This window comes from Phymastichus coffea, unplaced genomic scaffold, assembly GCF_024137745.1.
Source record: "Phymastichus coffea isolate CEN01 unplaced genomic scaffold, Cenicafe_Pcof_1.1 PCOF00017, whole genome shotgun sequence".
Taxonomy (NCBI): domain Eukaryota; kingdom Metazoa; phylum Arthropoda; class Insecta; order Hymenoptera; family Eulophidae; genus Phymastichus; species Phymastichus coffea.
Window position 1 is genome coordinate 2,341,680 of NW_026706828.1, and position 26,573 is coordinate 2,368,252.

Below are 26,573 nucleotides of genomic sequence, written 5' to 3' on the forward strand. Positions count from 1 at the left end.
TTGTGGCTATCTTTGTAACGGGGCTGCGTGTATATGTGCTGTAATAGCGTAGGCATTTAATGCCCACTATTATTAGTCTATTACCAATTATTTAAAGGGGAAAGCAAGGGAGGCGGTGTGTCGCTCCTAACAAAGCCGGAAGGAGAAGGTGTACACACAATGATTTTACATACACAGCTTCATTCACTAACCAATTTATTACAAATGTACTAACTCCTGAGTACCACGAACACATAGAAATAACTTACACACTAATAATACAATATTGCTTATCTATACTAGACGAGATAAGGTAGGCTGCAAAGGTACGCTTAGATAGCGAAGTGGACTCCACAGCTCTTACGCCTAAGGAGTTAGAACTTTTTTCCGATTTTCCTTTTTCAAGACGTTGACACAGGCGCGGCCGATCGAGTGCAGTCCTCCTTCAGAAGTGATGCGAGTGCGTGAGAGCCGGCTTCTCACGCCTTCTCCCACCACTCGCCTCCTAATCGGCGGCACGCGGCACTGCCCAGCGCGGCAAGTGTCGCATGCCAAGCCTACCAACTCTACATACATTCTCTCTCTCTCTCTATCTCTCTCTCTCTCTCTCTCTTCTAGTTTGCGTTGCTGAAAAGAATAAAGGCAGGCTTCAGGAACGTGAAATAATGTGCGTCTGATGCCAGCCGTGCGCCTTCGCCTAGAATAGAGAGAGTTAACATGCACCGTGCAGGCTATGACCAGCCTACACCGTCACAGTGCGACAATCGCCGTGACGAGAAAAAGAAAGGAGGAGGTCCGGGCAGCCCAGCTATACCGTCGTGGAAGTTGATCGGAGTCGTGTAGTCCACCTGCACTGAAATCGCGAAAGAACGTAATGTGAAGTCGCAGCGCGCGGCAAGGAAGGCGGAAGGAAGTAAGAGTCGAATGGAAACACAACGACGACCGACAACTTCAACAGCATAATATGATCGTCGATTTTGCAGAAAAGCTCACAAAACCTAAATAACTAAACACATTCCAATAGATCCTCTTAACCGCTCGATTTGCGGCTATATTTCTAGATATAACTAGTACTTGGCCGTTTCCGACGACTTATTGATTTCCGACCGACGACTTCCACACCTCGCATTGTATGGTCGTCGTTCCTGCAAAAGGACTCACAAAACGAGGATTATTGAACATTTTCGAATAAAACCTCTCAGCCGCTCGATTTGTTGCTGCATTTCCATATACAACTAGTACTTGGCCGTTTCCGACGACTTTTTGATTTTCGACCGACGACTTCTACACCCCCCGTAGTATGTTCGTCGATCTTGCAGAAGGACTTAAGCAACCAGGACTATTGAACTTTTTCGAATAAATCCTCTCAACTTCTCGATTTGTAACTGCATTACCATTCATAACTAGTACTTGGCCGTTTCCGATAACTTTTTTATTTCCGACCGACGACTTCTACACCTCCCATAGTATAATCGTCGTCTCTGCAGGAGGACTTAAGAAAACAAGACTATTGATTTTTTCGAATAAATCCTCTGAACCGCTCGATTTGTAGTCGCATATCTATATATAACCAGTATTTGGCCATTTCCGACGACTTTATGAATTTCGACCGACGACAACTACACCTCTCGTAGTGTTGATTGTCGTCCCTGCAGGAGGGCTTAAGAAACCAGGACTATTGATTTTCTCGAATAAATCCTCTCAATCGCTCGATTTGTGGCTGCATTTCCATATATAAATAGTACTTGCATGTTTCCGACGACTTTTTGATTTTCGACCGACGACTTCTACACCCCCCGTAGTATGTTCGTCGATCTTGCAGAAGTACTCGAGAAACGAGGATTATCAAACATTTTCGAATGAAACCTCTCAACCGCTCGATTTGTGGCCGCATTTCCATATACAACTAAAATTTGACCGTTTCCATAAAAATTTGTTTTTCGACAGACGACTTTCACACCCCCCATAGTATGATCGTCGTTCTCGCAGAAGCTCTTAAGAAATCAGGACTATTGAACTTTTTCGAATAAAACCTCTCAACCGCTCGATTTGTGGCTGCATATCCATATATAACCAGTACTTCACCGTTTCTGACGCCTTTTTAATTTCCGACCGACGACATCTACACCTCTCATAGTATGATCGTCGTCCCTGCAGGAGGACTCGAGAAACGAGGATTATCAAACACTTTTGAATGAAACCTCTCAACCGCTCGATTTGTGGCTGCATTTCCATATACGAGGTGTGATCAAAAAGTAAGGTGAATTTTGAAATTTAGCGGGCTACGTCCGTTCGATCTTCGACTTTTTTATTTGGTTATGTCGGTACACTCGTCTAGAACATACGTTCCAAATTTCAGCTTTGTAGTATGTTTGGTTTGTTTGTGAGAGGCATCAAGGTTAGAAGTGTTTTGCGTGCTCCACAATTTGCTGCTGTCTAAAAACATGGATCGAAGAGTTTGCATTAAATTTTGTGTGAAAAATGGAATCAAATGTTCCAAAACACTTGAAATGCTGAAAGTGACATACGGTGAGTCTACTTTAAGCCAAAAAAATGTTTACAAGTGGTATAAACTCTTCCAAGAAGGCCGAGAAGACACCGACGACGAACCTCGTTCTGGACGCCCCAGCACATCAACAACTGATGAGAATGTTGAAGAAGTGAAGAAAATAGTGTTGGGAAATCGTCGAATTACCATTGGAGAAATTGCTGATGATATTGGCATCTCATTTGGTTCGTGCCAATCAATTTTGACGAGTGTTTTAGACATGAGACGTGTATCAGCGAAGTTTGTTCCGAAATTGCTCAATTTCGACCAAAAGAAACGTCGCATAAGCATCGCCCAAGAGCTACTGAATGACGTCAATGATGATCCAGATTTACTCAACAGGGTTATAACAGGTGACGAAACATGGGTATACGGTTATGACGTCGGGACTAAGACTCAATCGTCCCAGTAGAGGCATTCTGGATCATCAAGACCAAAAAAAGCACGCCAAGTTCGATCAAATGTAAAGGTTTTGCTTACAGTTTTCTTTGACTGCAGGGGCGTGGTGAATCATGAGTTCTTGCCACAGGGTAGAACAGTAAATAAGGAATATTATCTGCAAGTTATGCGCAATTTGCGCGAAGCAATCCGCCAGAAACGTCCGAATTTGTGGAAAAATAAAAATTGGCTTTTGCACCATGATAACGCCCCTGCTCACACATCGTTGCTTGTGCGCGAATTTTTGGCTAAAACCAACACAGTAACCATGCCACAGGCACCGTATTCCCCAGATCTGGCCCCCTGTGACTTCTTCTTGTTCCCAAAACTGAAGAGGCCCATGAAAGGACGGCGTTTTGCCACGATTGAGGAGATAAAGACGGCATCGAAGGATGAACTAAACAAGATCACCAAAAATGATTTTTTAAAATGCTTTGAGGATTGGAAAAAGCGTTGGCACAAGTGCATTATATCCAAGGGGGATTACTTTGAAGGAGATAAAATAAAAATTGATGAATAAATAAATATTTTTTGAGAAAAATAAAAATTCACCTTACTTTTTGATCACACCTCGTATATTACATTCACATTTTAAGGCAAAACATTTTATTTCAGAAAAGATTGCAAATAAAGGTTAATCTTTTAAAAATTGTTGTTCTCATGGGACTAGAAAGTACACCACATTTTCTTCCAGAACTGTCTACTTTATTTAACGGAACTCATTCTAAATCAAATAATTTTTTTGAACACGTTCATTTCTATAATAATTCACTTCCGTTCACCTCTTTTAATGCTAATTTAGTCAGTTGGGCCCATATTGTTTTAAAATGGATGGACAAATATATCATCAAATTAATACAGCTTTGTATCATCTTGAATAAGAAACTCTTTCAATATTAGATAAATTAATAAGAAAGAATAATATTTTTGCACAATCTTATTAAATGATGAAACAAGAAATAAATGATCAAAGATTACACACGAATAAGGAACGTGAACCTAAATTACAATTATTATTTTCTTTAAAAGCAGATTTTTATAGGCAAAGATTAAATTTTCAGCGAACAAATGAAGTTGCTGCTATTTTTTCGACAACAGCTCATGATACTATCCTAAAATCTTATGTAACTATTTGAAACAAAAATACGAAAGTGTTGAAATGCGTTAGCGCTATGAATCCAAACGTTCGACCTTGGATTTATCTATTATTTTATCCTTATGTATTCCAAGGATGACATAGAAATTTAGAACGTATTAAGATGAATGATTATGATACAAATCATTGAATAACACGATTGGCCTACACTAAATTCAAAATTCCTGTATGGACAGATGAATTTAACGCTATTTTGTTAGGTCGTTGATTATTTCGACATGGGTAGTATACGCCTACTGTTAAAATTGGAAAAAAACAGGATTCAATGGGGCACAGATAATCAAAAACAGATAAAAGTAGATATATACCAGGGATTACACGATTATTTGCAGAATTCTGCTAATAATTTTGATAGTCAAGTAGGAAAAACTGTCACGTTATCTTCGATTCGAAAGATCCTTTAGCCATATGCAACAAAATTATCAAGATGCAATGGCTCTAGTCGGTAAAACTGATAAACCCGAAATTTTTCTTACAATGACTTGCAATCCTAGGTGGAAAGAAATACAAGAAAATCTTTTGCGAGGTTCAAAGAAATTTTCAAAACATTTCAGAAGTGGAATAATTATGGATAAAAACGGATATCCTCATTACCAAAGGAAAAATGACGGTGTTACTTATGAACCACCTAATGATCACGTCATTGATAACACAGCCACAAAAAAAAAAAAAGTGGCAAAACCCACAGACCAGACCATGCAGACTTTATGTTTTTGGGGTCGCTGTGTCCGAATCCGGGGTCAGTTTTGCCCCACCACGTCACAGTCAAGGGCAAATGAAGGTCAAATTTGCAAAAATGGAGAAAATCAATTTTCTCCAGTCTATATATACGTTTTTGGGGTCGCTGACTTCAAATCTGGGGTTACTTTTGTCACACCACCTTGGTAGTGTAGTATTAATCAAAAACAAACAGAAAGTCATGCCATCTAATTTTTTCTGCTATACCTTACGCGTTTCTCATCGAATGAACGGTGCAAAGGTTTTCTTTTACGTTTTTTTGCCGTTTTACAATCTCTTTTCAACATCCAACAGTAGTCAGCCAACATGCATGTATCCCACCTTCCTTGATAACGCTTTTCCATCACTTTCACATCTTGATGGAAACGTTCACCTTGTTCTTCACTATAATCACCACAGTTTTCAGGGAAACTATCCAAATGATTGTGTAGAAAATGTAATTTGTAATTCATGAGACAACCCATCACCCTAAAGCTCTCCACCATTTGAGATACAATTTCTTTGTAATTGGGGCTTCTACGATTACCCAAAAAGTTTGCGGTAACGTCCTTGAAGCTAAGCCATGCAGTTTGTTCGATGCTGGTCATGGAACTAATAAACTTATCATCAGCCATCATTTTTCTAATCTCTGGACCATCAAAGATACCTTCTTTTAATTTCGCATCCGATTAACTTGGAAATTTGCTTTCCAAGTACTTGAAGCTCTAAGCATCTTTATCTAAAGCCTTGACGAATTGTTTCATGATACCAAGTTTTATGTGCAATGGTGGAATGAGAACTTTTTTAGGGTCAACCAATGGGGTAGCTTTAACGTTGTGTTCTCCAACAGTTAGAGATTTTCTCTCAGGCCATTTATGATCAGTATAGTGCTTTGCTCGATCTCGACTATCCCATAAGCACAAGAAACATGGCGTCTTCGTAAAACCAGACTGCTGTCCTAACAATATTCCTGAAACATTCAAATCACCACAAATACGCCATTGATCCTTGTCATATTTAATTTTTTGCAGTATAATTTTGAGATTACCGTATGTTTCCTTCATTGTGGTGGAGTGCGCTATAGGAACTGAGGCATAATAGTTGCTATTGTGCAGTAATACAGCTTTCAAACTTCTGTTTGATGAATCTATGAACAATCTCCATTCTTCGTCTTTATACACATTAGGTTTAATTTCATTCATTAAACCTTTTACGTCTTTACAATATACTATTTTATCACCATCACGATTCATATCTTCAAAGTATGGTTCGAAACTTTTGCTTCTTTTTCTGTAAAAAGATACTCTAGTAGAACTTGCCAACTGATTCATATCTTTCAAACTAGGCTCTCTAACAAGGTCGTTCAGTTTACCTTGAGTTCATAACTTTATGTTATTTTTTTTTGATCCGCCGGAAGGAAAACATTGTCATTGTCATCATCGTCTTCTTTAGTTTCTCCATCGTTATCACTTTCGTAGAATTCAACCTTGAATCATCATCCGAGTCATCACTTCTATCCTCATCATTGCCGCCACTTACTTCGGCGTTATGTTCTCAACAATTTCAGATACTTCATAATTTGGGCTTCTGCTACCCCCCAAAAAGTTAAAAATCATATTTATTTCTTTCATATTTGTGAAATCGTACGTTCAACAATTTCCTAAATGCATTAGAGTTTTCTGTATCATGAGTAGAGAACTTTTTAGAAAACCAGCATGTATTTGCTAATTGTATAAATGTATGGTGACATGAATGAGAAGAATTCAAATATGAATTTTTCCTTCAAAGTTGCCTTAACCTGCTGCCTCGACAAAAACTGTGACGGTGACACTGCCCTAATTAGGGATGTGTGGGATGATCCGCTCATTAGTTTGTCGAGGTAACGATGCCAGTGGAAGCGCACTGCCTTGCAGGGGGGCGTTAGGGTGTGAGGATGAAGCTGTAGTGTGTCTGACGACGAGTTGACACTGTCCTCGTCAAAGTCGGAAAGCTCTTATAACTCCCTAACGTGCGGGGTTATACTGTCAATCATGGAACATTTACCTTCTACTTCTCGTCATAATTGCAAAAAAAATCGTGATCTTTTTTGTTTCGTCTGTGGAGTATATACTCCTAAAAAATTTCGTCGTGATTTTAATGAACGCCTCAGAAAAATTCACAAATCATGTTTTCAATTAGAGACGGATGATATTATAAAAGAGTGGACTCCAGGTAGCATCTGCGAACGATGTCGTAAAATGCTTTGTAAATGGGAAAAGACAAAAAAACGTGATGATGTCATATTTATTAGCCCAATGGAATGGTATCAACCAGATGGAAGCGAAGATTGCTACTTCTGCAATACTGAAGTTTCAGGATTGAATAGTAAATCAAGAACAAAAGTGAATTACGCTAAAGTCACTTCTGTAAAAAAAGCTGTTGAAAAATCGAGTACCAATGAAGAGCTTTATGTGCTTGAGAAGTTATCCATTGAATTGGATACGAATGATGGAGATCATAATGACGAAGATTGTGACGACATAAGTGATGACAATAATGGCAATGCTACCAATGATGTAGGTGATGATTTGGAAGATGAATCCTATGAAAGTGATATTGATGGAAAAACTGATGATGATGATGAAGATGATGATATTTTCCTTCCAGCGGGCCAGAAAGACAAAAGCGTAAAGTTATGGTCTCAAGATAAACTGAACGACCTAGTTAGAGAGCTTAACTTACCTAAAGATGGAGCAGAACATTTAGCTTCAGCTTTGAAAGGCATGAATCAGTTGGCAAGTTCTACTAGAGTATCTTTTTACAGAAAAAGAAGCAAAAGTTTCGAACCATACTTTGAAGATATAAATCGTGATGGTGATAAAATAGTATATTGTAAAGACGTAAAAGGTTTAATGAATGAAATAAAACCTAATGTGTATAAAGACGAAGAATGGAGATTGTTCATAGATTCATCAAACAGAAGTTTGAAAGCTGTATTACTGCACAATAGCAACTATTATGCCTCAGTTCCTATAGCGAACTCCACCACAATGAAGGAAACATACGGTAATCTCAAAATTATACTGCAAAAAATTAAATATGACAAGGATCAATGGCGTATTTGTGGTGATTTGAAAGTTTCAGGAATATTGTTAGGACAGCAGTCTGGTTTTACGAAGACGCCATGTTTCTTGTGCTTATGGGATAGTCGAGATCGAGCAAAGCACTATACTGATCATAAATGGCCTGAGAGAAAATCTCTAACTGTTGGAGAACACAACGTTAAAGCTACCCCATTGGTTGACCCTAAAAAAGTTCTCATTCCACCATTGCACATAAAACTTGGTATCATGAAACAATTCGTCAAGGCTTTAGATAAAGATGCTTAGAGCTTCAAGTACTTGGAAAGCAAATTTCCAAGTTAATCGGATGCGAAATTAAAAGAAGGTATCTTTGATGGTCCAGAGATTAGAAAAATGATGGCTGATGATAAGTTTATTAGTTCCATGACCAGCATCGAACAAACTGCATGGCTTAGCTTCAAGGACGTTACCGCAAACTTTTTGGGTAATCGTAGAAGCCCCAATTACAAAGAAATTGTATCTCAAATGGTGGAGAGCTTTAGGGTGATGGGTTGTCTCATGAATTACAAATTACATTTTCTACACAATCATTTGGATAGTTTCCCTGAAAACTGTGGTGATTATAGTGAAGAACAAGGTGAACGTTTCCATCAAGATGTGAAAGTGATGGAAAAGCGTTATCAAGGAAGATGGGATACATGCATGTTGGCTGACTACTGTTGGATGTTGAAAAGAGATTGTAAAACGGCAAAAAAACGTAAAAGAAAACCTTTGCACCGTTCATTCGATGAGAAACGCATAAGGTATAGCAGAAAAAATTAGATGGCATGACTTTCTGTTTGTTTTTGATGAATACTACACTACCAAGGTGGTGTGACAAAAGTAACCCCAGATTTGAATTCAGCGACCCCAAAAACGTATATATAGACTGGAGAAAATTGATTTTCTCCATTTTTGCAAATTTGACCTTCATTTGCCCTTGACCCCGCGGGGGTGGGACAAAAGTCACCCCAGATTTGAATTCAGCGACCCCAAAAACGTATATATAGACTAGAGAAAATTGATTTTCTCCATTTTTGCAAATTTGACCTTCATTTGCCCTTGACTGTGACGTGGTGGGGCAAAACTGACCCCGGATTCGGACTCAGCGACCCCAAAAACATAAAGTCTGCATGGTCTGGTCTGTGGGTTTTGCCACTTTTTTTTTTTTGTGTGGCTGTGTAATCAATCAGTTGTACTCTATTGTAGTGTTTATATTAAAAATGTTCAACTGTCACATAAATGTCGAAATTGTTTCAAGTGTACGAGCTGTCACATATTTATATAAATATATTTACAAAGGATAGGACATAGCTACTGTAATTATTGGAAATGAAAATGTATCTAAGATATTAATCACAATGAGGTTGCTGATTTTACAGAAACTCGATATGTCGGACCTTTTGAAGCATGTTATCGAGTTTTTAGTAAATCATTTCAAGATCAAAGTCACGCTGTCGAAAGATTGCCCGTTCATTTACCAAATCGAAACTGTGTTATAATTTTCAATGCAGATAACTTTGTAGAAAATCTGAATCAAGCAAGTAGTAAGTTACTTGATTTTTTCAAATTGAACATTAAAAATGAAAATGCACGCCAGTATTTCTATAGCGATATTCCATCTTAAATATAAAAAACTAATGGGATCATAAGATCTAAATAGGCTACACGTAAAAAATAGTTTTATTGTATTGGGCGAATTTAATTGTATTGTTGCACGTAAAAGGAGCTACAAGCTTTAATTCATTAAAAACATTTAACGGCATAGTCCAACATACGTTTACAAGGATCGTTTGAAAAGTCCGTGCAAAGTCAGAGAGATGGCACTACTAGTGCGTATCAAGGTTATTTTCAGTTAGTGGCATATCTTGGAAGAGCACACACCAAGTTTCAGCCAGATCGGCCGATTACTTTGCGTTTTACATTCGTTTCAATCAAAGAAATCGAGTGGTTGTAAAAAAAATGGACGAAAAAGAATTTCGTGTATTGATTAAACATTACTTTTTTAAAGGCAAAACTCCTCAGGAGATTAAACAGAAGCTTGATAAACATTATGGTGATTGTGCACCTTTGATTAGAATGGTTTATAAGTGGTTTCAAAATTTTTGGAGTGGCCATATGAGCACAAAAGACGCTGAACGTTCTGGACGCCCTGTTGAGGTTACCACTTTAGAAATCATTGATAAAATCTATGATATGGTGATGGCTGACAGAAGAGTGAAGATGCGTGAGATTGCTAGTACTGTAGGCATCTCGAGCGAATGGGTACATAATATTTTGCACCAACATTTGGACATGAAAAATCTATCCGCTAGATGGGTGCGCGATTGCTCACGATTGACCAAAAACGAGATCGTGTGAAGTGTTGCAAGAATGGTTTGCAGCTGTTTCAGCAAAATTCACAAGACTTTAAGCGTCGTTTCATCACTGTAGATGAAACATGGATACATCACTACACTCCTGAGACCAAAGAACAGTCTAAACAACAATGGGTTACCAAGGGGGAATCTGCTCCGAAAAAGGCGAAGACAATTCCTTCGGTCGGGACGGTTATGGCGACTGTCTTTTGGAATTCGCAAGGAATAATCTTCATCGACTATCTGGAAAAGGAAAAAACCATTACAGGCAAATATTATTCATCGTTATTGGATCATTTGAAAACCGAGTTGCTAGAGAAACGTCCACGATTGACCCACAAAAAAGGCCTCTTCCACCACGACAATGCGCCAGCTCACGCCTGAGCAGTTGTGGCCGCAAAACTGATGGAGATTGGGTTCCAACTCGTTTCATATCCCCCTATTCTCTAGACTTGGCTCCGTTGAACTACTATTTGTTCCCTAATATGAAAAAATGGCTGGCGGGAAATGATTTTATTCAAACGAGGAGGTGATTGCAGAAACGAATGCCTATTTTACAGACTTGGACAAATCCTATTATTTGGAAGGGATTAACAAACTAGAGCAGCGTTGGATGAACTGTATAAGCCTAAAAGGAGACTATGTTGAAAAATAAAAAAGATTTATGAAAAAAAATCAAGCAGTTTTTGTTTTTGCACGGACTTTTCAAACGACCCTCGTACTTACGTGACCCTCCTTTAATATTGTAATACAATGTAATAAAATATGCTGCTGAGTTGATAAGGACTTAATAAATATTTATTTGATCAGAATAAATTATAAAGCTTTAATCGGCAGTAAAAAAAATCTCCATAATTGTTTTCGCTATGCAAAAGTTAGGGAACATAAATATCCTAAAGGGTGCAAAGAACAGGTGCGGTAAATGGGAAAATATTCGATTGGAACTGGAGAGAGTGGTGTCATACCTTTATGCACTGAAAATTTGTCCGGGAATTTTTGTCTTTGATCTTCGCACGCGAACACTGAAACAAATACTGTAAACCAGCTCAACGCTGAAGTTACATAATGTGTACCATATTCTCGTATGTGGGAAACCCGTATTCAGCATCAAAGTCATCGAGTAACAGCAGTGGCGATAGAGGGTTTAGGGTTAAGAAGTACTAGCGGAGGTGTCTAATGTTTCTAGCAAGGTATTTGGATCGTTTTTACCAGAGGGGTTTATTGTAAGTGTGACTGCATAACATTGTCTACGACATTAATGGATAGAAATTAGTGCCATTTTATATTCTCGGCAGTAAATGAACAAATTAGTTACCCGTTTTCATTTGTTTCTTAGTTGTGCATCGATCTTGCACTTTCTCTGTATGATTGTCTCTCTCTCTCTCTCTCTCTCTCTTTCTCTCTCTTTCTATCTCACTCTCTCTTACCCTTTCTATCTCGTTCTCTCTTTTTCTCTCTCTCTCTTTTCTTCATAATACAAGTTTTTAGAGTATTTATATATTGACGCACGGGTACTAATGAAAACCTCTTAGATACTTCTTTTGCTTTAATGACTGTCAATTAATTTAATAAAAGCGTTGACACGCGCATTCTCTACCGAATCTCTTTGCGTAATCAGCAATATTTGATGCACCTTGCCTCCTAGATATCCTTTCCAATTAGATCCATAAGGAAAAGATATACTTTCTCTCATTAACCATCTCTCATCCAGCTCTCACACAGCAAAATCAACATCAAACAAATGGGCAATGGTAAGCCCTATAACGTGGAATAAAACATTGTGATACATTATTCCATTAATCGTGGTGCATATATTAAAATAATTTTCCGCCCGTTATAACTCTTAGAAGATTATGATGAACTTAATTTATTCAATAAATACGATATTTTATAACCAGTAACTTTGTGGAACGTACATTTAAAATTTTAAGATGCATGACAGAGAAAATCAAATATTTTACTGAATATTGCAAAAAAAAAAGTATTATATCGATATCATTATTAGGATGATTTTTATAGAATAATAAATAAGACTTTCAATTTTTACTATTGAGCCTCATCTGCCCCTCTTAAATCTTTATACACTAAATTTCTATAACAAATACACTTTATATAAGCATCATATGCAGAGAATTTGACTGTAACTTTGCCTACTTCATAATATTAGATTCTAGGTGTAAGTTTACGAGGGTGGTCCGATAAGTACTTAGCCTACAAAAGAAAATCGAAAATTTTGGAAAAGTGGTGTTTTATTTTTCAACATAGTCTCCTTTTAGTTCAATACACTTGGACCAGCGATGGTCCAACTTCTTTAACCCGTCTGAAAAATACGTTTCCTTGAGGTCTGAAAAGTAGGCTTCCGTGGCAGCGATTACCTCCTCATTCGACTCAAATTTCTGCTCGGCGAGTGACTTTTTCAAGTTTGGAAACAAAAAGAAGTTGCACGGGGCTAAATCTGGAGAATACGGTGAATGGGGCAGAAGTTCGTAGCCTAATTCGACCAATTTGGCCATGGTGACGGCGGAGGTGTGAGCCGGTGCGTTGTCATGGTGGAAGAGCACCTTTTTCTTCGCCAAATGGGACCGTTTTTTCTGCAATTCGATGTCGAATCGGCCCAATAATTCGGCATAGTACATCCCTGTGACCGTTTTGCCCCTTTCCAGGTAGTCGATGTAGATCACACCTTGTGAATCCCAGAAAACGGTGGCCATTACCTTTCCGGCCGATAGGGCAGTCTTCGCCTTCTTCGGAGCACTTTCGCCGGGTAAAGTCCACTGTTTCGACTGTTCCTTGGTCTCTGGTGTATACCAGTGGATCCATGTTTCGTCGACTGTCACGAAACGACGCAGAAACTCCTTCGGATTGCGCTTAAACAGTGTCAGACATTGCTCTGAAGTTATCTCACGGTTGCGCTTGTTGTCCGGAGTGAACAAACGCGGCACCCATCGCGCCGACAGCCTTCTCATGCCCAAAATTTCATGCAGGACATGACCCACGCGGTCTTTTGAGATGCCTACGATCTTAGCTATCTCGCGCACCTTCAATCGTCGATCTGCCAATACGAGATGGTGAATTTTTGTCACGTTATCCTTCGTGATAGCCGTCTTCGGAGCACCTGGACGTGGCTCTTCAAAAATCGACGTACGACCACGTTGAAACTCGTTAAACCAATTTTTGACGGTCGCTATCGAAGGAGAAGAGTTACCGTACACAGCATCCAAGCGCTTTTTGATTTCGCTGCGCGATTTCCCTTCCAAAAACAAGAATCGAATCACCGACCGATAGTGCTCTTTTTCCATTTTTCAAAAATCAACGAACACACTTGCTTTCACACGCTCTCAAAAATAAACTACAACTCCGATCCGGCTGAAATCTTGACAGTGACCATCAAGAAGGTTGTACTACGTGATAGAATATTTCTTTTGCGACAGTGGCGCCATCGGGCTGTGAGGCTAAGTACTTATCGGACCACCCTCGTATAGTTCTATAAATATTAATTATTATCAATAATATCTTATAATGTTAAATGTTTGTGTTATGTAGTATACTAGCCAACTTTAGAAAGTACCTATACATCTTGATTGTTTCATTTGATTTTATTTCAAAAATGTTATTTTTTCTCAAGTTCAGTAGCTCATGAACAGAGCATTTTATCGCCATGCAGGAAACCAACGTTTGATATTTGATGGATACGAATATGTCTTAATAAACAACTTTATGTATTAAAAAAACTGGTGGACCTTAATTTGGTTCAAGTTCCACTGTTTAATTAAGTGTTATTAGAGGATTTTGTTTACTGAATTATATTGCTTTGATTGAAATAATACCACGCATTGAATGAGTAAGAATATGAGGCTAAGGGATGGGGGGGAACAAGATATTCTTTGTCATCTCGGTTTTTTACAGCACGCTTTTTTCGCTCCTGCGATAACTCTGCGAGTCTTGCGCCTTGTGCTGTCTGACGAGTTTACTGATGATATTAAATGTATCTGAGGCACCGCTCACATCCACGCACAGTTCACAAGTCAAGAGGGATCGAAGAAGTATTTTGGTTTTAAATAAACTTTGCTCTAATAGATTAGAAATACAAATTTGTGATATATCGAAATAACACGGGTCGATATCTAAAAAAAACCCAGAAACGTGGTAGTATATTTCCGAAGATATTTGATGTCCTGAATCCAAATCTAGCTTCAGTATTGATCTATCACCTGTGCTTCTTGAGATATCCTAGCCTAAAAGTGCAAAATCCATGATTATGTTCAAGGTTATAAACAGTCTGAGAAAATTTTTTTTTCAAAACCCAGTAAACCCTCATGAACAGCACATTTGCCCTCGAAACTACATTTATTGAATTAAATATATCTTATTTTTATCGAGATACGAGGGTCGTTTGAAAAGTCCGTGCAAAAATAAAAACTACATGATTTTCTTTAATAAATCTTTTTTATTTTTCAACATAGTCTCCTTTTAGGCTTATACACTTCATCCAACGCTGCTCTAGATTGTTAATCCCTTCCAAATAATAGAATTTGTCCAAGTCTGTAAAATAGGCATTCGTTTCTGCAATCACCTCCTCGTTTGAATAAAATCTTTTCCCCGTCAGCCATTTTTTCATATTAGGGAACAAATAGTAGTCCGACGGAGCCAAGTCTAGAGAATAGGGGGATATGAAACGAGTTGGAACGCAATTCGGTTTTCAAACGATCCAATAACAATGAATAATATTCGCCTGTAATGGTTTTTTCCTTTTCCAGATAGTCGATGAAGATTATTCCTTGCGAATCCCAAAAGACAGTCGCCATAACCGTCCCGACCGAAGGAATTGTCTTCGCCTTTTTCGGAGCAGATTCCCCCTTGGTAACCTCAACAGGGCGTCCAGAACGTTCAGCGTCTTTTGTGCTCATATGGCCACTCCAAAAATTTTGAAACCACTTATAAACCATTCTAATCAAAGGTGCACAATCACCATAATGTTTATCAAGCTTCTGTTTAATCTCCTGAGGAGTTTTGCCTTTAAAAAAGTAATGTTTAATCAATACACGAAATTCTTTTTCGTCCATTTTTTTACATCACTCGATTTCTTTGATTGAAACGAATGTAAAACGCAAAGTAATCGGCCGATCTGGCTGAAACTTGGTGTGTGCTCTTCCAAGATATGCCACTAACTGAAAATAACCTTGATACGCACTAGTAGTGTCATCTCTCTGACTTTGCACGGACTTTTCAAATAACCCTCGTATTATGGATTAATTTTAAGTATTTTAGCATTTTCCTAACAACATTAAAATCACAGGTTATAATAGTTAAGGCAATTGGGGTTCGAGGATTTGGGGTAATATAGTCACAGGTTACAGAAGTAGAAAGTGAAGATAATTGGGGTCCAAGAGTCTAAGGTTATATCGTCACAGGTTACAAGGGTCGAGGGTTGGGTTACTGGCTTGCACTTTAAAAAAGGATTTTAATCATATAGAAGCATAAGACAAAGCTACATAAAGTACATTGCTAAAGAATTTACTTTATAGAGCAAAAATCAATGACTCGATGTAAGTTAAAAAAAAAATTTTTGCATCACTTTTTATATTTTAAACTTTAAACACATTTTTATCGAAACCACTATTTTAAAATTCGTATCTATTGTAACTCAAAATCTACTTGATTGATTCTTTTCAAATTTAGTATACATATTCTCCATGTAAAATAGGTCCTTCCAACGGTTAGTAAGTAAAGATAATTTTTTTACATGAAAGGGGCTTTCTACTGTTAAACTGACATAAGTTTTAGTGAAAAATCACTTCTTTTACTACAAATAATTGAAAAATTTTTAAAATAAAATAATAACAATTAAAAACAATTGGAAGTTGACTTTAGCAATGCTTTAATGAAAATTTTTCGTTTTTTTATTTCAGATAATTGTTGGCTAAGATATAGTGGATATCGCAGATCATCTTTTTCAAAATACGTTCTCGAAAAACTTCCATCAGCGGCTTATTTCTATATATTTTCTATCGAAAACATTACAGAATATTGCTAAAACGATACTTTATAATGTACGAAAGATTTGAATAAATCTACTTTATTCATGTCTTTAATAACAATTCGCAAAAAAGTGTTTTTTTTTGCCCTAAAACCACTAACCCGCCAAAGTAATTAGGATTTAAGAGTTTAAGATTATAGCCTCATAGATAACAGAGATCATGGGTTAAGGCCCTCGTGGTTTAAGGGACTACAGCATGCTAGATACATGTATTTGGCGATTGGGCTGTTTTAATGTAGTCATAAAACTGCTAAAGTACTTCACTTCAATAAATGATATTACGATGAAAAAGAAATTTTAATTCAAAATATGAGTTTTAATGGGCAAGAATACTACTTTGTTATTGTCATAACTCTACTAGTTATTGGAAAAAAAATTTATGTAAGGGATTGGTAACATAACCATGAAGATGTTAAAATATCGTGATTTTCGCACTTTTAGCTTAGGGTATCTCGAGAACCTTTGGTATTAAGTCAATTCAGAAATCAGATTCGAATTCAACGCTTTGAAAAATTGAGGAAATAGACTATAACGTTTCTAAATCCTTTCATTTTGAAATTTTGTCGATCTGTATAATTAGCGATTTTAACGCTAAACTTCCCGCGTTGGCACCGCGTGACCGTTCTTTTTTTCTTCCCATTTACGAGTCCTTTACCTAAATCTTCCGAGGTCTTCCTAACTAATCTCTAATAGTGAAGGTAATAGTAGATTCACTGGGGCAATAACAATTGTCGCCAGTGGACGGGTTCAATGTTCAGCACTCTACTGTTGCGAGATCAGCTGCGAGGGGTTCTCTTTATTCAGTGACTCTCGTGAGAATGTAAAATAAAAGAACTCAGTCTCTCTTTCTCTGTCGCAATGAACTTTTCTCTAAAGCTACACATCAAGTACACATCTATGCATACTTTTCATTCTCTACGAAAACGGTATCAGTTTATAGGCGTAATTCATCTGTGGATCTATTCAGGATCTAGAGAGAGTAAGAATTTACAAAGCTGGTCATTTTCGTGAGAAAGTTTGAGATAAGCCTCTATATGCAAATGGCTGATCAGCAACATCTCAGTTCTGTTCTTGCTTGGGACGTAACATTAAGTTTGAATCTAATAATCGGAAATGACAATTTGTCTCAATTAATGTTTGTTGTACTTAATTATAAAATATTTCATATGATCACTTCATTCTAAAATCATATTTCATGGTATATTTCTAGGCGAATACTCGCCTCATATAGATGAGTTAATACTTCTAAAAATCACACCCTCAAAAGTAGAACAAAACAGCAAAAAAATATAATATAAACTAAAAAATTAGTATTACTTATTTAGTTGAAACATATTATTTATACGTACGTATAAATGTACTTATAAGTGTCCATAAAATTGGAAAACATCTTGGAGCTCGTATAATCAAAACTCGTCCCAATGTTTCAGGATAATTGAATTCAACAATCTCAATGATGTGGAGTAGTGCCTAAAAAGTTATTGAAAATGTTGAATAAATATACTTAAATATAATAGTCCTTATTTACTTTAAAATTCATTCTCACTTTTATGCCAGGTCTCCACAAATGACGCATATTCAATCCTTCTAAATCAATGAGTAGAGTCCATTGTGATACTAGGTGACTCCAAATATTTGTCGCCTCTTCCATGAGTACAAGACCTTCCTCACAAATATGCAATGCCTACAAAAGAAAGAACATTTATTTATCAGTAAAGCATTCTGCACAAGCTATTTACTGTTTTGAATTAATTAGTAATATGCAGTATTATTAAAGAACTATACAGGGTGGACCATTTTAATCGAAGCACCCAGAAATCTTTTTCCAGGTAAGGATGCGTGAAACATGTTTCAGACAAAAGTTGCTGGACTCCAAGGGGGACATAATCGGGTGACCTTGACTCTGACCTTGAGGGTAATTTTCAAGGTCATCCGAAGGTCAACTTTGTTTTTTAAAATAGAAACCCCCATTTTTGACCTCGGATTCAGAAAGACCGGGAAATTCTACGTTTAGATGACCTGTTATACGTGGGGTCTGGGTGACCACTAAGGTCGCCCCCAACATCACGTAAAGTTCAATGTTATTTTTTTCTTAATCTTTCCACATAACTAACCTAAGGTTGGTATGGTTTAGAGAAAAATGATGTAGACAAAAGTTATTGCATTTTGAGAGGGGCATCTTGTGGTGACCTTAACTTCGACCTTAAGGGTCATTTTCAAGGTCTCTTGAAGGTCAACTTTCTGTTTCTCGGAATAGCCTACTTTTTTATCACGGATTCGGAAACAACAAAGAATTCGACGTTCTTGAAACATAACACATGTAGTATCTAGGTGACCCTTCCTGTAAGGGTTTTTTTGTTGTAAGCTTTTTCATAAACCCGTTCATAATTCTAACTTGAGTAACATTATTTTGAAACGACATTATTTGTAATTATTAAGATTTCTTCACAATGCTTTGTGATTCCTGATTGATTATTAATAAAAAAGATAACAATTATCCTTGACACTAGTTGTGCACACGTTCTGCAGTGTGCACACTCGCCTCGTCACTCGCTAATTATCTGTTCTAACTCACGGTATCACTCGAGTGGGAAAGAACTCTTTATTTTTCCGACGCAAAGAACTGCGAGGTCGCCTGACTGAAGGACACAGTCATACTGGCTAGCTAACTCTCCCCTCCCGGTCATTGCCCCTAACGCGCCCTCTCTCTCTCTCTAACTCAAACCGATCGCGGCTGTTACGCTCAGCCACGCTTAGGAGCTCACGCGAGTCCAAACGATTTTCGGCAATCGTTGCAGCTCCCTCCTAGATTCGGACTACCGGGCCGAACTATTTCGCTGACTCGCGACCCTAAGGACAGGAAAGGGAAGGGGAGAAATCACCACACATCACTCTTATAAAAAACGTCTTTATTGCCCTCACCCGGGCCATCACCCTCCCACCTCATCTATCGGCGCCTCCTGGTGCCTTGTGCCGGGGGTAGCGCCAGTGTTCCGCTTTGTTCGGGCACTTGGAGGTGGTGGTGATGCCGGGGTGTCCGCAAATATAACAGCCCCTCCGCTGTGACCTGGAGGAGCCGGGCGCTGATCCTTGCCCGTGGCTCCCCGCCGGCGGAGGGGGCTGTGGGGTCGAGGTTCCCAGGGCGGCGGTAAACGTCACGCCGCCCACCGTCGCGGAGGTGCGTCCACCATGTGTGCGCACCACCGCGGTAGGGTCGGAAACCTTCGACCCGTCCACGTGGACCGTGAACTCTTGTCCGGCACCGGGGGGGGGGGGGGCCTGGGGCTCTCTTCGGTTGAGCTGGCGCCGGGGGCTTGGCAGGAGTCTTGGCCGCGGCCCTACCTCCTGGTACCGTAGGCTGTACAGCCGCCGGCGGGCCCACGACTTCTGGGGACTCCTGCACCCGGTCCACCCGCAGCAGGGCCTCTCCATAGGCCCTCTGCCGCCGGACCACCGGAGTCCACTCCCCGAGCAACTCCCGGGCTCTCTGGAAGTCCAGGAACTCGTCCAGGTGCGACCGCACCTGGCGTTGGAGTTCCCCGACGAACTCCCAGGCATTTTCTAGCTCCTGGAGGCCCAACCTCACGTGCCTCCAGGAGTTCTCGAGCCCCTGTTGCTTAGGAACGCGGGGGTGGTTGCAGACCCACTGCCCCTGGCCACAGGCCTCCTTTGGCCTGGGGCACTGAGTCGAGCTGGCGGCCACCTCTGGCTTGCTCGACTCCGGGGTCTGCACCTCCTGGTCCATCGTGGACGAAGACCGACGGCCCTCTTCAAATGGACCGTCGGTCAGGGTGGACGCCTCCCGGGTTGGCGCCTTCCTAGGCGGCGGCCTCAATCCTTCCCGGAGGAAGTCGTCCACCCGCTGGCGTGGTCGGTCCTCTCGGGCAGCCACCGCCATCTGGGCCCGGACGAAACTTCTGACCTCGCCGATCGGCCGATCGGCGTCCGGGCCCAAATTTAGGTCGAGTAGCATCCTGCTGGCTACCTCGAAGGCCTCCTCGCCAATCACTAGCTTCCTCTCCATCTGTAAATGAGAAGAGTGCGGTCAAGGGATATCTCAGGTTTGGCCCTTAACCTAACCGTCGTTGCGTCACGCTTGACGCTACACTTTACGAGGACGTCCCGGTCCCCCGTGCTTCACTCGCGCGTGTGACTAATCGGTGAGAGGAATTGGCAGGACAACCTTCCGCACGTGCTTGGCGGTTTTACGGGGCCTGCCCCTTTCCGTTGGTTTCTCGCCATTCGGGTCACTACTATCCGACGCCTGGGGCACACTTACGGGGTTTTTGCGCGGTCTACCGCGGCCTCGTTTGGCCGGCGCCTTGGTCAGCGTCTTTGGAGCCGCTATGGACTCATCGGACACATTCGCGGGGGCTGCTACTGCAGTGCTCTCACACATAGGATCCCCGCTGGGACCCTCGACCTTCGTGGGCGGGTCGCCTGCGCCCTCCTCTTCGTCCTGCGGCGTTGAATCCCCTCGTCCCGGCTCCTTATCGTCTTGATCCGAGAATGGACCGAAATAGGGCTTGAGGTCCTTGGCGTGGACCAGCTCGGGCAATACCTCCTGCTGGTTACCAAGGAGGTAGGTATTGGTCCCACATACCTCCTCGATGACATATGGACCATCATATTTCGGCGCCAACTTCGCCGACACGCCCTGAGCTGCGGAAGACAGGATACGGTTCCGTTTCCACACCCAGTCCCCAACCCTAAAGTCGGCCTGACGTCTCCTCTTGTTATAGTAGACCGCCTGACGATCTGCCTCCTCCATAGACTTAGAGCCAGCGCATTCCCATAAGTTGGGCAATAGGCGCATGTGCTCACTCCACTCGGTTAGTTCCTGGCCCTCAGAAGCTTCTCGGGCTTGCTGATCCTGGGCCCTTCTAAATGTCGAGGGCGGTGTCGGTTGTCGTCCGAAAACGAGCATAGCCGGGCTATAGCCTGTCGCGCTATGAGTTGCCGAGTTCAACGCGAAGTTGAACTCTGGCAGGTGCTCGACCCAGCTCTTATGATCACGCTCCACGTATGACATGAGCATGGTCTTGAGGGTTTTATTCACTCGCTCCGTAGGGTTGGCTTGTGGATGGTAAATTGGAGTGAGGGCGCGCCGGATGCCGTTCCTGAGCAAGTAGGCATCGACATCCTGATTCTTATACTCGGTTCCATTGTCCGAAAGGAATATCTCGGGCGCCCCGAACCTGGTTACCACTCTCTCGTGCAACTCCGGCACAATGGTCCTTCCATTGGCCTTGCGTATGGGTACGCACTCAACCCACCGAGTGAACAGATCTAAAAAGACCAAGATATACTCAAACCCTCTTGAGCTCTTTGGGAATGGGCCCGTAATATCGCTGGCTACCACCTGCCAGGGTCGCGAGACCTCTCGACGACCCATTACCCCGCAAGGCGGCCTTTGTTCCGCCTTGCATTGTTGACAGACCGGGCAACTCCTCACGTACTCTCTGACCTGCTCGTACATCTTAGGCCAGAAGTACAGGCGCCCTAGAGAACGTCCGTTCTCTACCCTGGTGGCCCGCGGCTGGTGCATCATGTACCTCTTCCAGCACTTGGTGCCTTTTCTCAGCACCGCAAGCTTCCAGGCTTCCTCATTATCGATGGACCCTTCGTTCTCTTCTGTCGGGTTGTAATGGTACAGCCTCCCTCCAACTACTTTCCAAGTAGAATAAGAGTGGGGATCCTGGCATACTTCTCGGTACTTCTGCAGATACCAGGCATCGGCAGTTTCCGGCTGATGAGTCATGGCACCTACTTCTACCACCCCCTCCTCATAGACCTTAGACAAAGCGTCTGGCACCACGTTGAGGTCTCCCTTTCGATACTCTATATCGAAAACATGTCCCTGCAGTGCTAGCGCCCAACGCGCTAGCCTTCCTGTAGGATTCCTCATACTGTGGAGCCACCTAAGGCAACTATGATCGGTAATGACTTTGAAGTGGTGCCCCTCAACATAAGGCCGGAACTTCTCGATAGCCCATACCACAGCCAGGCACTCTCGCTCAGAGACTGTGTAATTCCTTTCCGCACTATTTAAGGAGCGACTGGCGTACTCTATGACGCGCTCCTGTCCATCGATTTCTTGCGTCAGTACGGCGCCGATCCCGCTATCGCTCGCGTGCGTTTGCTATACAAACTGTCCGCTGGGATCCGGCGACTGCAAGATTGGTGCAGAGACCATTGCGTCTCGTAGCCTTTCGAAAGCTTGCTCTTGCTCCCGCTGCCACGCGAGCGGAACGCTCTTTTTCGTCAGGCGGTTTATCGGCTCAGCGATTGTCGCGAAGTCGGGTATAAAGCGACGATACCACGACATCATCCCCATCAATCGCTTTACCTGCTTGATGGTCCGTGGTGTTGGGTATTCCATAATAGGCTTGATCTTCTCCGGATCTGGCCTTACTCCTTCACGGTTCACAAGGACCCCTAGATACTTGACTTCCGATTTACAGAAGTGGCTCTTGGTCTTGTTTGCAGTGAGGCCCGCACCCAGAATTCGTTGTAAAACCAACTCCAGGTGTCACTTATGCTCCTCAAAGGACGGCGATATAATGATCACGTCGTCGAGGTAAGCAAAAGCGAACGGATCTAAGTCCGGGCCAATCACTTTGTCCATCAACCTCTGGAAGGTCGCGCCTGCATATGACAATCCGAAAGGCATTCTCTTAAACTGAAAATGCCCCAGGCCGGGGACTGTGAACGCCGTAATGGGGCGCGACTCCTTTTTAAGAGGGATCTGGTGGTACGCGCTACTCAAGTCTAGTGTAGAGATGAACTTGGTATCCCTGATTCTTCGCAGGATGTCGTTCATGAAAGGCAATGGATAGGCGTCAGGCTTGGTTATTGCGTTCACCTTCTGGTAATTTACGCAGAACCGATACTTGCCATCTGCCTTCTTCACCATCACTACTGGGCTTGACCATCCGCTGGTTGCTGGTTCAATGACGTCGTTGTCCAGCATGGCCTTGACCAGCGCTTGCATCTCATCTCGCACCCTGTCTGAGACCGGATAGTACTTTTGTTTACAGGGTCGAGCGTCTCTGATGTCTATCTCATGCTCGACCCGTATAGCACAGCCTAAACTCTCACCTGCGTCTGGAATCAATCCATCGACGAGGCTAGCCACTTCTTGGTGCTGTGCTTCCGTGGCTTCTATCTGGCCCACGGTGCGAGGCACGACGTACCAGTGACACTTGCCACCTCCAACGGTACCGCCACTTTTGCTTTCGCCAAGTACAGCTGGTCCGTGTCAGGGTTCAGGTTGGCGCTGAATTCCCTTACGAAATTTGCGCCTACATAGCAGTCATCCGATAGCAGTGGCGTTATGGCAACTCTGACATCCTTGGTGATTCCCCCTACCGTGAAGGGGAAAATCACATGACCCCAATATAGGGCATGGACGAACGTCGGCGAGCTTGGCTTCGCCCGCACGCGTCACATCAAGGCCTAGCCCCATGTCCGATGCCAACCTTAGCCCGAGCTGTCCCACTACCGTCGATGAGGCTCCTGTATCGTAGAGTGCCCTCAACCTATAGGCACCTATGTCTACCTGGAGCCACCATCTAGTCTTATCCTCGGGCTTATAACTATGGGGAGTTTCCTCCGTTCCTTTCTTCTCTGTGGTCCGGAGGCTTTCGCGACTCTTCTTGCCTTGGGCAGCCGCTACTCGCGTCGCCGTACTCTCACCCGCTAGTTCCTGGGTCCCAGGCGCATCCTCGGGAGCGTTGGGTGATCTCCGGGAGCTTTTGGGGCCGACGGTCTCCATGTCTATCCCATTCGTACCCGTGCTCCACCACTTGAATCCGACCTCCATACCCCTCGAGGATACAGAACGCCCTGTTGCCCAGATGAGGCGCCGGCACGGTCGTTGTCGCCTCGTCTGCCACTGCACTGCTGGATCTCATAGGACTCAATGGCCCTTCCGAGACCTACCTGAACCCTGGGGTCGCCGACGGGCCACCGCCACGTTCGAGTGACCCGCGGCGAGAGGTCACCTGTATTGGGGACGCGGAGGGGACCTCCGTCCTCCGTTTCCCTTATTGCAATCCGGGCAGTACCTCCTAGTGAAGCCCAGCTTGCCGCAGGACGAGCACTTAATAGGTTGGGAGAAATCTATCTTTCTCCTCTGACCCTCTCGCCGCTGGCCAGGAGACCCAGGGGGGGTTTTACTCCTCCCCTTATCCTGCGGCCGACCCCTTGGCCGCTTGGGGGAGTTAGCTTTCCTCTCCTTGTAGTACCGGTCTATGTCGCGTCGCAGGGTCGCTACCTGTGACGACAGGTCTTCAAAACGGTCTGTCGCCTGCGTCGTGGAGATTGAAGACCGGTTCAATCTCCATCCGCCATACTTCCATACCGCCTACACTCGGGCGTAAGTGATGGTTGAGGTTATTTTACCTATTCGACCACTACCGCCTCCTATCGCCCAAGGCGTGAGCGGGGTGTTGCAATTTCGACCGGCAACTATTCTAATACGCCTTAAATCACAAGGCAACAACCCACGAGGCTCGGGGGTGTGTGCAGGTGCCGCGTACCCTAAGGAAGTAAGAACTTCCACTCGCAACTACCTACCTATAGGTGGAGACTAACTGTTTGCTAGTTCAACCGGGTTAGTAAAACTAACTCCGCACACACCCAAATTGCGTGCTCTGCACTTATTGTCGCTCTGTGACTAACCCCCACCTAAAATACTCTAAGGTGTGGATAACCACTCGAAAGAAAAAAATTTGTCACCTCTTTTTATTTTCGTTGGAGCGACTCAGGACGTCTCTTCCACCCCTGGTGTTAGTGTGCTCTCGGCTTACAAAAGCAATCGATACTAGGTCGGAGAGACGTCTTTTCCCCTCTGCAGAGCACGTGCCGAACGAGCCACGTGTACTTTACCCGCTCACACCTTAACACACACGCGCGCAAACGTCCCTCTCTCCCGTGCGTCTCTCACTCTATACGTGTAAATCTAATCCCCTTTGTGAGTCCTAAAACTTGTTAGGCGCCATGTAACAGGCTGCCGCCTAGCCGCAAATCCCGGGTAATCGTAATCCTCAATACGGCCAGACGGTGCGCTATTAACTGTGTACCTCCAGCACACTTACTCACCTTGATCCGCTGTACGCATGCGCCGTATCCGCTCAGCGATCTAACTTGGGTGCGCGATCCCTCCGCACAGTAGCGCTGGCGCGCTAGCTTACTAGCGCTTCGTCGGACACCGCAAGCACCTCGGTCGACGAACCTCTTCTGCTACGCTCGCACGATCCGTGCTAGATTACCGGCGAATTCGAATCGGATGTCAACAATAACACCGATCTCGGACAAAGGGAAGACTCAATGATAAGATCGTTCTCGGGGATCTCTAACCACTTTATTCAATTAACTCTGATTTGTATAAGGGAGGGATTTGCCGAGAGACTAACGCACGCTGTTTCGATATAACAATTCAAACGGGGAGAGAGAGAGTAGATCTCGCGATCGTCGCGGACTATTCGCACACACGCTGTCAATAAACCCGCCGCGCACGCTGCGCGGGATCGCACGCTAACACAATGGAAAAGTGCCGTGCACCTACCGATAAATCGAAGGAGATACGGTGGCCAACCGTATCCGACTATCTGCTGGACGACGAACTGCCTCTGCGCCTGCTTCTCCGCTGGGGCTGTCGCGTTGCTGTTGAAACTGCTGAGGTTGCTCTCGTAGCTACCGAGGCCGCGCACGTTGAGCAGTACGCGCACTCGGCACTCCACTCACAATAATCCTTGACACTAGTTGTGCACACGTTCTGCAGTGTGCACACTCGCCTCGTCACTCGCTAATTATCTGTTCTAACTCACGGTATCACTCGAGTGGGAAAGAACTCTTTATTTTTCCGACGCAAAGAGCTGCGAGGTCGCCTGACTGAAGGACACAGTCATACTGGCTAGCTAACTCTCCCGTCCCGGTCATTGCCCCTAACGCGCCCTCTCTCTCTCTCTAACTCAAACCGATCGCGGCTGTTACGCTCAGCCACGCTTGATAGCTAACGCGAGTCCAAACGATTTTCGGCAATCGTTGCAGTCCTTACTAAGGAAATCAAAAATTGACAATAAAATTTTAGATAATTATTTTTGCATGACTGGATTGAACATGAACAAATTGAGACAAAAGCTTGACTTATCACACAAAATGAAATTTTAGAAATTGATGTCAAAAAATCATAACAAAAAACAAGATAACAAAAAACATTTGTTGCCGAAGTTGG

The 26,573-nt window shown here is 42.7% G+C and overlaps 1 protein-coding gene across 2 annotated transcripts in view; it reads right to left on the reverse strand.

Moving 5' to 3' along the window:
- The window catches only part of LOC131675206 (protein real-time), a 749,330-nt gene that overhangs the window by 472,062 nt on the left and 250,695 nt on the right, over positions 1 to 26,573 (reverse strand). For both annotated transcript variants that reach the window (XM_058954109.1, XM_058954108.1), the window contains exons 9-10: positions 17,880 to 18,017; positions 17,683 to 17,803 (exon numbers count right to left, since the gene is read on the reverse strand). In XM_058954109.1, the coding sequence (XP_058810092.1) occupies positions 17,683 to 17,803; positions 17,880 to 18,017 (259 nt within the window). The remainder of the gene's footprint in view (positions 1 to 17,682; positions 17,804 to 17,879; positions 18,018 to 26,573) is intronic.